The 13006-nt window shown below is 50.5% G+C and overlaps 1 protein-coding gene across 8 annotated transcripts in view; it reads right to left on the bottom strand.

The window, feature by feature from the left end:
* Nucleotides 1-12106, bottom strand: part of ROR2 (receptor tyrosine kinase like orphan receptor 2) — a 204045-nt gene extending 191939 nt beyond the window's left edge. For 5 of the 8 annotated variants that reach the window (XM_070590362.1, XM_070590363.1, XM_070590365.1 and 2 more), the window contains exon 1: nt 10683-10848. In XM_070590362.1, coding sequence (XP_070446463.1) covers nt 10683-10833 — 151 coding nt within the window. In that variant the 5' untranslated portion in view covers nt 10834-10848. Of the gene's footprint in view, nt 1-10682; nt 10849-11725 lie in introns of those variants that run through there. The other 3 variants (XM_070590367.1, XM_070590369.1, XM_070590364.1) reach the window with 3 other exon arrangements.
* Nucleotides 12107-13006: the final 900 nt, after the last annotated feature.

Below are 13006 nucleotides of genomic sequence, written 5' to 3'. Positions count from 1 at the left end.
AATTCAGAGCTGCAGATCCAACGGGAAGCCCGGGGTCTGGCTGAAGGCCGTTCTGATGGTGAAAACCAAGGTTAACGGGCGCACCTTGCCTGGACCTCACTGCAAACAAACCACGTGGAAAAGGCCATTTTCCAGAGAGCTGGGAAAACTGGGCAGGGCCTGGGCATCAGATGATGCTTGCCTGAGAAAGAGCACTGAGATTATATGGAAAACCGTCCTTACAGTTCGTGCTGGCGCATTACAGGTATAAATTCAGTGGGCCAGGGGAAATGAAACAAAGTAACAGAAGGCGGAACTGTGGAAGCTGGGTGAAAAAGAGATAGGGGTCACCTGTCCTAGGCTACTTTTATGTATGTTTGTGAAGTTTTCTATAATAAAAAACTAAGGAAAAGCATGTTAGGAGTTCTGGCGATCCAGAAACTAGACTAAGATTTGGTGATTTTCAGTCCTGTCCAGGACACGCTGCCTGGCCTCCAAAGCACGTGGATGCCGCCCCTCCCCTCCCCGTGTGAGGTGTGACACCACTTCTAACAAAACTAGAACCGTTTGAGTCTTTCTTCTAAGAGAATTTGCTGAACTCTCTTGTTGATTCCAGTGGCTACAGCCACACGTTTGTACCAGTGAACATTTTTAGTTTTTTATTTCAAAATAATTTCAAATTTACAGAAAGGTGCAAGATTCATGCACAAAACTCCCCCAGGCCCTTTACCAGATTCACTAGTTTTTCACGTTTCACCCCATGTGCTTCATCACCCCTCTCCGTGCACACTGTTTTCATTCTGCACCCCCTGAGCAGGCTGCAGACACCACGCCCTTATCCCTTAACATGCGCCGTATGCCTCTCAAGAGCAAGGACATCTGCTTACATAACCTCCACACAATCCCAAATTCAGGAAAGCTAACTGTGATGACACTTTTAAATAATTTACCTCCTCGTTCCAACTTCATCAAATGCTCCAATGAATCCACATGAGCGTGTCTTCTCGCCCCGTCTGGAATGACACTGCATTTAGCTGTCTCATCCTGGAGTCTCCTTTAAGCTGGACCCGTTCCTCGGCTGTTTCTGTCCTTCAGGACACTGATGTTTTCCACTGCAGGCCAGGTGTTTCATAAAATGCCCCTCCATTTGGGCATGCTGGGTTTTGTCACCATCAGATTCGGGTTCTGCCTCCCCAGCTGGACCACAACCTAAGGATGTCCTTCTCGGAAGGACGACGTCCATCTGCGCGCACTGGTGGTGCGAGCCTCGGTCACTCAGTGTGGGGGACGGGCAGTTTCTCTAGTCTACAGTCACTAATGGTCCCCTTGCATAGAAGGACTCTGAGGGAAATACTTTGAGCCATGAACATTCCCATCAATTAGGTTCAGCATTCACTGACAACTCTTGCCCAAATCAATCTGTACAATTTATTCTTGCAAAATGTGATTTTTCTAACTTACCTCAGATTTCTTAGTTGGCATTTTGCTGTAAGGGAGAGTCCTCTCGCAGTGCCCTTCCATTTATTTATATAATGTAGCAGGTTAAATAATATCCCCCCAAAACTCATACCCACCCAGAACTTCAAATGTGACCTTATTTGGAAACAGTCTTTGCAGAAGTAATGAATTAAGGATCTCGAGACGAAATCATCCTGGATTTAAAGTGGGCCTAGGGGGCCGGCCCCGTGGCCAAGTGGTTAAGTTTGCGTGCTGCGCTTTGGCGGCCCAGGGTTTTGCTGGTTCGGATCCTGGGCACAGACATGGCACCGCTCATCAGGCCACGCTGAGGTGGCGTCCCACATACCACAACTGGAAGGACCCACAGCTAAAATACACAACTATGTACTGGGGGATCTGGGGAGAAAAAGCAAGAAAAAAAAGAAAAGAACATTGGCAACAGTTGTTAACTCAGGTGCCAATCTTTAAAACAAATAAAAATTAAAAAAAATAAAGTGGGCCTAAATGCAATGACCAGTGTCCTTACACATACGGGGTGGGGACCAGCCCTGTGGCCAACTGCTGAAGTTCACACGCTCCACTTCAGCGGCCCAGGGTTCACCGGGTCGGATCGTGGGCACGGTCCTACACACCACTCATCAAGCCATGCTGGGGTAGCGTCTCACACAGAAGAACTAGAATGACCTACAACTAGGATACACAACTATGTACTGGGGCTTTGAGGAGGGGGGAAAAAAACAGAGGAAGACTGGCGACAGACATTATCTCAGGGCCAATCTTCCTCATCAAAAAAAAAAAAGCATACTTAAAAAAAGAAGAGGAGGGGACACACAGAGACACATAGAGAAGAAGGTCATGTAAAGATGAAGCAGATATCAGACTGATGCTGCCACAAGCCAGTGAACGTCAGGAGCCACCAGGAACCAGAAGAAGCAAAAAAGAATTCTCCCTCCGGGCCTTCAGAGGCAGCATGGGCTGCTGACACTTTGATTTTGGACTTCCAGTTTCCAGAACCATGAGAGAATCAACTGATACGTCACCATTATTGTGATCACTTATTTTCTATCACAAGAACATGCTCTTGGCTCGCCCAAGCTGGTTTAGTTTCTTTAACGTGTAACAGTATTTAGAAACCAAGGCCTGGGCACTAAGAGTGCTCACTGCTAATGAGGCGCTAGGAAATAACTGTAAGGTATAGGAAAATACATATTTTACAAATCATGAGCTTACAATCTTAACATAATACATACTGTGTATCTTGTATACATGTGTGTGTGTATGTCTACGTATATACATGACATCATGAGTTATACCAATCTCTCCAACTCCAGTCCAGCCCCTCCAGGTTCTTCCCAGCCTTCCCTCACTCCAAATTTGCATCTTCCTTCTTCCACAGCGGGAACACTGACTCCAGCACTATCAACACACTTCTCATGTGCCTAATCCCACAACTCATACAAAACAGTTTCAGAATTGCTATATCCACACCACTATGAAAAACAAACCTACTAAGAAAAATGCAAGATCTGTTTTCAGGTTTTGTTTTTCAATCTAGACTGAGGATATACAGTCAAACTCCTGGGTCCACATTCACATGAACGATGTTTCTTCTCCGTCACTGTAGTCATGTGACATTTGCAATACAGTTGGGTTTATTTACTTCCCTGAATTCAGGTTTAGGTTCCTGCTATCTCTAGTGATTTAATTTTATTTTTTGAACATGCAGAACATCAACATGTTCCAAAAGTCAAAACTATACAAAAAGACATGAGACTAAACTAAGAAGAGAAGAAAACTATCTTAATATAATAAAGGCCATACATGACAAGCCCACAGGTAACATCAGACTCAACGGGCAAACGCTCAGAGCTTTTCCTCTAAGATCAGGAACAAGACGAGGGTGTCCACTTTCACCACTTCTATTAAACATGGCATTAGAAGGCCTAGACAGAGCAATTAGGAAAAAAATTTTAAAAGAAATAAAAGGTGTCCAAAATTGGAAAGGAAGAAGTAAAATTATGCCTGTTCACAGACGGCAGGATCTTACACACAGAGCTACAAAAAGTCTATGTGAGCCAATAAATGTATTCAGCAAACTTGCGGGATACAAAATCAACAGGCAAGGATCAGTACATTGTATACATTAACAAAGAACAATCCAAAAAGGAAATTAAGAAAACACTTCCGTTCACAATAGCATCAAAAAGAATAAAATACTTAGGAATAAATTTAACCAAGCAGACAAAAGACTTGCACACTAAAAACTATAAACCATTGTTGAGAGAGATTAAAGATCTAAACAAATGGAAAGAGATCCTGCGTTTGTGAAGTAGACTTATGAAGACGTCCATACTACCCAGAGCGATCTACAGATTCAGTGCAGTTCTTACCAAAATCCCAATGATGTTTTTTTGCAGAAATGGAAAATCCATCCTAAAATTCAGATGGACTCTCAAGGGATCCCAAATAGCCAAAACAATCTAGAAAAATAAAACAAAGTGGGAGGGCTCACACTTCCTGATTTCAAAACATACTAGAAAGCTATAGTAATCAAGACAGTGGATAAGACACACACACACACAGACCAGTGGAACAGAACAGAGAGCCCAGGAATAAACCCTACATATATGGCAAATGACAAGGGTGCCAAGACCATTCAACGAAGAACGGACGGTCTTTTCAACAAAGCATACTGGGAAAACTGCACATCCACATTCAAAAGAGTGAAGGTGAACCCTTACCTTACACCATATACAAAAACTAACTCAAAATGGATCAAAGACCTAAAACATAACAGCTAAAACTATAAAACTTTTAGAAGAAAATACAGGGGAAATCTTCCTGCCACTGAATTTAGCAATGATTTCTTGGATATGAGACTAAAAGCACAGGTAAAACAAGAAAAAATACATACACTGGACTCATTAAAATTAAAAACTTTTGTGCATCAAAGGACATCATCAACAGAGTGAAAAGACAGCCCACGGAATGGGAGAAAATATGTGCAAATCACGTATATGATAAGGAGTTAATATCCAAAATACAGAATTCCTACAACTCAACCAAAAGAATCCAAACAATCTGATTAAAAAACGGGCAAAGGATGTGAACAGACATTTCTCCAAAGAAGATATAGAAATGGCCATGAAATACATACAAATGACATAAAAAGATGCTCAAGATCACTAGTCATTAGAGAAATGCAAACCAAAACCACAATGAGGTACCCCTTCACACTCATTATGATGACTATTATCAATAAAACAGAAAATGACAAGCAGTGGCAGTATGGTGGTTCCTCAAAAAGTTTAAAGTAGAACTACCATAGGATCCAGCAATTCCACTCCTGCGTACAGACCCGAAAGAACAGAAAGCAGGGACGCTGGAACAGGTGTCTCTACAGCCATGTTCATAACAGCATTCTTCACAACAGCCAAAAGGTGGAAACAACCCAAATGTCCCCCAACAGACAGAAAAACAAAATGCAGTGTATATATATGGGGTGTGTGTGTGTCTGTATGGAAAGAAGTATTACTCAGTCTTAAAAGGAAAGAAAATACTGACACATACTACAACATGGACGAACCTTGAAAACACTACACTAAGTGAAAGAAGCCACTTACAGAGAGACAAATGCCCTGGAATTCCAGTTATCTGAGGCACCCGCGGGAGTCAGTTCAGAGACACTAAGTAGCATGGCGGTTGTCCTGGGCTGGAAGGACAGGGAATATGGAGTTATTGTTTAATGGGTACAGAGTTTCATTTTGAGGAGGAGAAAAAAGTTCTGGGGATGGATGGTGGTGATGGTGGCACAGCAAGGCAAATACACTCAATGCCAGTGAACTGTACACTTGAAAATGATCAAAAGAGTTTATTTTATGCATATATTACCATAATAATAATAAAAAAGATCTCAGGTAACTTATGTCACTTTCTGCTTTCTCCTTTCTGTGTTTCTTTTGCGGAAGGAAACAGATGCTCAACCAGCCAGGCCCCCATCCTGCCCTGCACCCTCCCCTCGCGCCCACGGAAGACAGAGCTCTTGCCGTCTCCATCTCCTCCTCTAGACCTACCGTGGCCCCCAGTCCTTCACTACACCGGGCTAGAAACGCATCCAATGTTACACAAAGACTGCCATACGGTGACCTGGGGGTTCCCTCACTGTCAGAACGAAGATTCCCCATTTCCAAATGTTCTGTAAGAGTTGAAAACACAGAATCACATCCTAAATAGGGCTACAAGGTGGACTGCCCCGAACGTGCCCGAAGGCGTCCTCAGCCTGCGGCGCCCCGCTCCCTCCTAGTCCCTCGGCTGTCCCTCCGTGGGCGGCTCACCTTCCAGATGGAACCCGCACGTCCCCACCCAACTCCTCATCGTGCCCAAACTCTACTCATTCTCCTTTCCAAAGCCTGCTGTCTTCCAGGAGCCAAACGTTGTGTGCGTCCTCCCCTAGACTCCTCAGGGTTGAGTGACTTCTCCTCCTGCCTCAGTTTCTTCAGGATGCTTCTCACCCAGGACCTTTCCTGGGGATTCCCCAACAAGTCCAACACCAGGCCCCTTGATTCTTCACGCACCTTCCTTCTTAGGTACAAACACTACCCCACAACCCCACCAGCAGCTGCCAAGTCATCCCCCTCAAACAGGCTGCAGCAGCCACCCCTGCCCTGCCCAGTCCATCCTGGCCCACCGGTCCCGTCCCGAACCCCCTGCCAGCCAAGATCCTGACGCTCCTCACTGCACACCACTTCCCTGCTCCAAGCACCGAGCTCGGGGGCTTTCAGTTCCTCTGCCCTCCTCTCTCCTCAGCCCCTTCCCATCTGCACACACATTCCACGAGTCCCACATGGCCAGTCTCATCTCAGATCTCCTTGCCCGCCGGCAGGAAGGCCCCACCGCGTCCCAGCTGATGCACGTTCGATTCCGTTCCCGTTCGGACTTGACTCTGAATCCGTCATGAGCACGTCCTCGGTGTCATCTCTCTTCTCCCTCTTCCTCCGGCCCTGTGATCTCGGTCTCCACGTGGGAGCCTGCGTTTGCACCCCGAAAGGTGCCTGGCACAGCTCGGGGGCCTGACAGGTAAGCGGGGAGGTTTCCTGGGCCTTTCCCCAGCTGGTGCTCTTCACATCTGCACTTTCCATGACATCCATTTCCTTCCACCACTTGAAGAGCTCCCACTGCGTCAGCCTCAGCCTAATTCAAGTAAACAGTCGCCACTATCCTCACTTCATGGGCTTTTAATGGCCCTGAAGCAGGGTGCCGCCCCTCCCAAACACACGCACACACGCACACGTATGTGTGTGCACACACATGTTCATATTGTTTAGCCCCGTCTCCAAAAGGTACATGCAAATGCTTAAAAACTAACATTTCCCCCAAATCGGCACTGTCTGGTATGCAAGCACAGCGCTAAGGGTTTGGTGCCTTGGTCATCACACATCTGCTAAGCCCCTCTCAGGGCAGGGCCCTCGAGTTCCACAGATGAGAGTCAATCCAGTTCATTTTGCCTTCCAATCTCCCGCAGTCAACAAACACAACTCTGAGCAAAAAAGGTGAAGCCCCTCCTTGCTCTGGAGTCTACAAGATGTTCTTGAAGCAACAGTGACAAACACTCAGACCCTGGAGAAAGAGGAGGACCAGCTCTTCCAGTGGTGGCAGCCACAGCTTCCTGCAAGGATGGAAACGTCCTCTCTGTGAGTGGGGCCACCGGCCACATTCAACTACTAAAATGCAGCTTGCAGGGTCAGGGAACTGAATCTTTCGTTTCATTTCAGTTTAATTAATTTTAACCTAAACAGCTACACATACTTAGCAGCTACTACACTGCACAGCACCAGTCTACAATGAGGCTATCTGTAACTCAACTGCATAGTGGCTTAACTAGCCCTCTGGGAGGGCGCTGGGGTGTGGAGACCATCAGGCGGGAGCATTTTGGATTTGGGGAAACCCTCCCCCACTCAGGAGGCCTTGAAGAAGCAGCCACATTCTCCCCAGATAACATCTCAAAAGTGACAGAGTGCTTACTGAAGCTCATTCCAATGACAATTAAAGACACACATACCACTTCCCCCTGGAACTCAAGACATTCTAGAGGACGAGCCACTTAGTATAATTAGGCTAAATTTTTTTGTAATTATTTCCTTCCCTTTGGCTTTTGATTTTTTGCTTCTTTCAGAGACAGAACTTTAAAAAGAAAAAAACAGACATCCCAAAAATGGTGCAGACCACACCAACACAATTCCCTATTTTTGAAAAGCTTTCTGAAAATTCCCAACATTGTTCAACAATTCTTTGGCCACTCTGTTAATATGATTTTAAACAGATCACACCCCAGACATATTTCATGACAACTGCACAGGCAAGCAGAGCTGTCCCGCCCTTCTTTCCAACTTGGCAAGGTCCTCGACAAAACCAAATAAATACACACTAGAAGAAAGAGGCTGGTACAAACCCCAGCCAGTTGCAGCCATAATTAATGGGCTGGAGCTACTCTTGTTGCTTAGATTTTTACTTCGAAACTCAAGAAGCCAGCACTACCCACTGAACTGCGAACATTTCTGTTACAGCACTGCAGTCGAACGACACAAAACCAAAGAACCCAGAGGGTCACTGAGCAGCGTTTTCAAAACTAGTCCTTTTCAACCCAACTGTCCTTTCACGAAATTGCTACTGCCCACCCGAGCAAAATCCAGACTTAACCGGCAAAGCTTCCTCTGAAAGCAGAGCCCCTGGTTACTTCGCTTTGAAACCTTTCATGCATGATACTCATGGGGTCCACTTGGCAGTCACTGCAGGGTCCCCAAAGAAGGAAATCTCTTAATGATAACTTTCTTTACCAGGAACAGAGTCACAGCCGGTAAGGAGCCCCCCGTGGGGCACAGCAGGGTAAATCCAGCCCTTCTGCACGTGGTAACCACAGGATGCTGGGGGAGGGGGGAAGGCCTATGGGGGGGCCCCTGGGGAATGGACCAGATAAACACCAAAAGGCCTCTGACATCAATGAATGATTTAGAAGATGGTTATAAACCCGGGGTAGGGATAACACTCAGTAGGCCACTTTCTTTTCCCTGACTACAACTTGGAATTGAGCACTTAGAGCTCTCCCAGGGAAAAGAGTCACAGAGTACACAAACTTCCTGTACTTAATCAGACTGGCCGGGGAGCCGAACACAGGGAGGCCAAGCCCCTCACACCCTGTCTCCATTTCAATCATAATGATAACTTTCCACATCCTGGCCTCCCGTGGAATGCATTTTAAAGGCGCGCCACTTCTCCAGTTGAAATCTTGCTTTAGAAATCCCCCTTTAGGGGATTAATCTTCCCTACCAACCAGATGGGCCGTTCCCCTACTCCTGCATTTCTATCCCATTGATCTTGGAAAAGATTCCAACGGCAAGAGCGGCGTTAAGCCCAGACTCTGCCAGGCTAAAATGTCTCAGAGGTTAAACCGAGGCTGCACGTTTACGGGGAACACGTAATTCACCACAAATCACACCATAACAGAGAGTGACACACAAACGCCAACTGTGGCTGTACTTTGACCAAAGAGAAAAAAGGTTTCACAATAAAAACAGAAATGCAATATCACATTGCCTCGTAAACGGGCAGATCACCGTCACCAAAAACTCCCCCTGGTAAACGCATATTTTTAAACCCATGTTGCTTTTTTGCACGCAGAATATCAAGCAGATTTCTTGTCCATTTTCTAACCATGACTTGCTTTACTAAGGAAAAGTTCAGCCTCCCTGATGAGAGCCACTCAGCAGTCTCCCACCGCAGGACACAGCAGCTTACACCGGGGGTCCCACGGCCGGCTTGTGCAGGGTCTCAGGATGGCGTTCTCCATCACGCAGACGCAGGGTTAAACTCACTCCCACCGTTAAAAACGGAAACATTTCAGATGTGTGCTCCTTCCCTGCTTGGTACACAGCCATAATAAGAAAAACATGTTGCCTTGCTATATACATAAAAACTTTTCTTTTTCCACAAAGTCTTCTTATTCAAGATGTTTTCGTTTATTTCCTTCTAGAAGGATCACTATCATTATTTATTATGACCACCACTCCAGGGATCTGGGCCAGAAGTAAACACTACTCTGTCGATATGGGGGGGAAGGAGGACCCCCAAACCCCCACTCGCAGCACGTCCCAGCCTACCCTACCTAGAAGGGGCACATAGTCCGCAATCGGTATTCATCTCCTTAGAGAACAGAGCCTTCTATAAATATGCAGAATAAGAATTTACATATCCTTTTAGAATAAATACCCGTTCCCTGTTTTCACATAGCAACTCACGTTTAGTGTACAAAATACACTCAAATTACAGGGATCCCTCTTCACAGGAGAAAAGATGCCTAACACTCAAATCTCCTGTAATCACAAAATTGTTCTTATATCTTAAATATGGATGATCGTATTCTTTGAATTTTCACTTAATCTAGCATTCCAGAAGGAAGAGAATTATAAACAGCTTTCCTACTCCCTCCCCTATAGAGGTTATTATTGCCTTACTGGAAAAAAGAAAATTAGGGTCCAAAAATTAAGTAAATTGACTCTGGATTGCTTTGTTCCTCAGAGATTTCTTAAATTCGAACGGAAAGGAGGGCAATGTTTCAACTTCTCCACCCTGAAACGCGAGCAACTTTCCCGGTCTTGTTAAGACCTCGACGTAAGCAGGAGACCCCTCACCTTTCCTGCTTCGCCCCCCTCGAATTCCTGCCTACGGCACCTCCCCCGCAAACGCAACCCAAACCGCCCGCAGCCCCACGTCTGGGAGCCCGAGTTTGGCGGAGGAATTAACCCCGGCGTGGCCGCCAAGCAAACGCTGCGCGAGCGCACGTCGAGTCCCCGGGTTTTAGCCCCCTCCTGTCCCCCTCCCACAGCGCAGCAAGAGGAGCCTGACTCTAAAGGGCAGAGGGGCTCCTGCGGGGCTCCTGCGGGGCTCTTGCGGGGCCAGGGATGCAGAAATCCACAGGGATGTGGTGGAATCCCACAGACTGACTTAGAATGTCCTACCTCACTCACCTTTTCAGCCTGCACCCTGAGCGGTTTATGCTTTAAGGGGCAGAGACATAAATGCAAACCCCCAGCCAAGTCAAGTAACCAGGAATGTTCGACGTGATCAGCATCTGCTTGAACGGCCCCCAGGAAAGGCCGCCCAGCATTCCTGATTCGGAGCACCGGTCCCTGGAGCACAGTGGACAGCAGGGCTGAGACCCCCGCCCCCCGCGCCGGTCCCCTAATGCTCACCTGCCCGCAGGAATGCGGGGAGGGGGTGCGCGATGCATGCGGTGGGCGACGCTGGAACCCACTCACGGGTAAGGCGGCGGCTCACATCTCTAGGACTTGAGGCGAACCTCCTCGGCCTCCAAACCTGGCGCACCGCCGCCCTCCCCACCATCAGGGTGCCCAAATCCGGCCAGGCGGCGCGCGGGCTGGAGGTGCTTCCCGGTCAGGCCGATGTGGGCCAGCGCAGCCTCCACCCACCCCAGGCCGGTCCCGCGCGCCGCCTCTGAGCCTCGCCGCAGCTCCTGCGCGCCCCGGGGTCCACGGAGCCGAGCGCACGCAGGGCCCCCGGGGGACAGGGGGTGCCCCTCGAGGAGAACGACACCCAGGAGCTGAGCCCGCCCTCCAGCTGCGCCTCGTCCCTGGTCCCAGGTCTAAGGGTGCAGCCCGAAGGCGGCTTGGCCCCCAACAGCCCAAAAGCAGCCCAAGGACCCCCGACCCCAGGCACAGGAAACGCTGCCTCGGCCTCCTCCCGGAGATGGGGGAGGGGGAAGAGGACCAACAAAAGGGAAGCCAAGGACCCTTCGACCCAGAGGCAAGGGGTCGGGAGCCCCCTTCCCCGGGCCTCGTCCGACCGTGGCGCCCACCCTGGGGGCGACTCCGGGGCAGATGGAGGTCCCGGGGGCCGGGAGTCCTGGAAGGGTAACCTTGGGGAGTAGGGCCGAGTCAAGGGCCTGAGAACCTGGGGACACGTCGGCGGAGCCCGGGCCGGGCCGCATCCACACTCACAACCCTCGGAAACCCCCGGCGAGGGGCGCCCCGCAGGCGCCGGGGCCGCCCGCCCCGGCCTCTGGAAACACTTAGCCGTCCCCAGAGCGCGCCTTATTGGAAGCAGCCCCGGGCGGCGGGGCGCCGGGCGCGGGCCGGGGAGCCGGAGCGAGGCGGGCGCGGGGGGGCCTGCCAGGCGCCCCTCGCTGGGGGCACGGGCGCGGAGGAAGGGACGGACGCACGAGCCGCGAGCCTCCCCCGGCGCACGGAGGCGGCAGGCGCGGGGCGGCGGGTCCTACCTGAGGTCCGGGGCACGGAGAGCAGGAGCGCGGCGGCCGCCCAGACGGCGGGGACGCACAGCAGCGGCAGCGCCGAGCCCCGGGCCATGCCGCGGGCCGTGCGGGCCGGGGCGCGGGAGCCACCACCCCTGTCGGCCGCGCGTCCGCTGCTCTGTTTCCCGGGCGCTTCGCAAGTTGGTCCCTTTCGAGGAACTCGTGGCGCTCCTCCTCTCCCGGCCCGGATGCGCCGCGAGGCTCCGGCCACGGCGCGGGCTGGCGGCGAGGCTCCGGGGCGCGGGCTCGGGCGTCCCGCCGGCCGCCGGGACGAGCGCGGGGGGCGGACCGCGGGCGCGCAGGAGGCAGGGTCCCCGGCTCGCCCGCCCCGATGGGCAGCGCGAGACCGGCGCCGGCGCCCTCTGCCGGAGGGACGCGCCTGCGGCGGGCGGGGCGCGCGGGAAGCTGGGGGCCGGCACCGGGGGCCGCCGCTCCCTCCCCGGACGTGCCTCCGGCCTGCGCCCCAGGACACTTGGCCGCAAAGGTGGCGCCTTGGGGGCGTCCAGCTAGACCTGGCCCGGGCTGCCCTCGCCGCAGAGGCGCCCGGAGCAGTTAGCACCCACCTTCAGGGGGCGGGACCCCCGGAGGCCTGGTCACAAATCAGTAACTCAGGACGACACTGCGCCCCGCCAGCCTCCACTGGGGCAAATCCGCGGCGCGGGAGCAAGAGAAGCGAGGGCTTGGAAAAAAGAAACGTTTAAGGAAAGAAACAGGCTGCGTCCCCGCCGGCGCCCTCCGGGACAATCGCGTCCCTCCACGATGCTCAGAAACCGCTGGGAGTGCAGCTGCGTGAAGGGAGCCCTCAGGAGCGCGATGCTATCTGAAGCCACTGCGGCTTTTGGTTGACTGTTAAAAGCAAATTGTATAATTTTACCTATTAAAGGCAGAACACTATTTGTTCTCTGCAGAGCCCCAGAACATGCAGAAGTAATTTGCTTCACTTGTAAAAGACATTTTGAACGCAATTCAAATAGCATATTTTCTTGCTTATTCTTGGTTTCGCTTAACACGTGCCAAGGTCTGGAATTGGAAGGCCTGACCCTCCTGTTTGTAAGTTAGGAATTTTCTTTGTTTTTGCTCTCTTGGAGAAAGGATTTGGAAGCTCCAGCGTCTCCGTTGTTTGTTTTGTGAGATTTATCTTTTAACTGATTATCAGGCAGATTGTTGGGCGTTTTTTGCTCAAGCACCATTTCCTGCTAGTTGGGGTGAATTAGGGAGAGCCCGGGCCTTGGGTGCGAGACCCTGAGG

The sequence above is a fragment of the Equus przewalskii genome, chromosome 22, assembly GCF_037783145.1.
Source record: "Equus przewalskii isolate Varuska chromosome 22, EquPr2, whole genome shotgun sequence".
Taxonomy (NCBI): Eukaryota; Metazoa; Chordata; class Mammalia; order Perissodactyla; family Equidae; genus Equus; species Equus przewalskii.
Note: the sequence above shows the minus strand (reverse complement) of the source record. Positions and strands in the feature narration are given on the sequence as shown.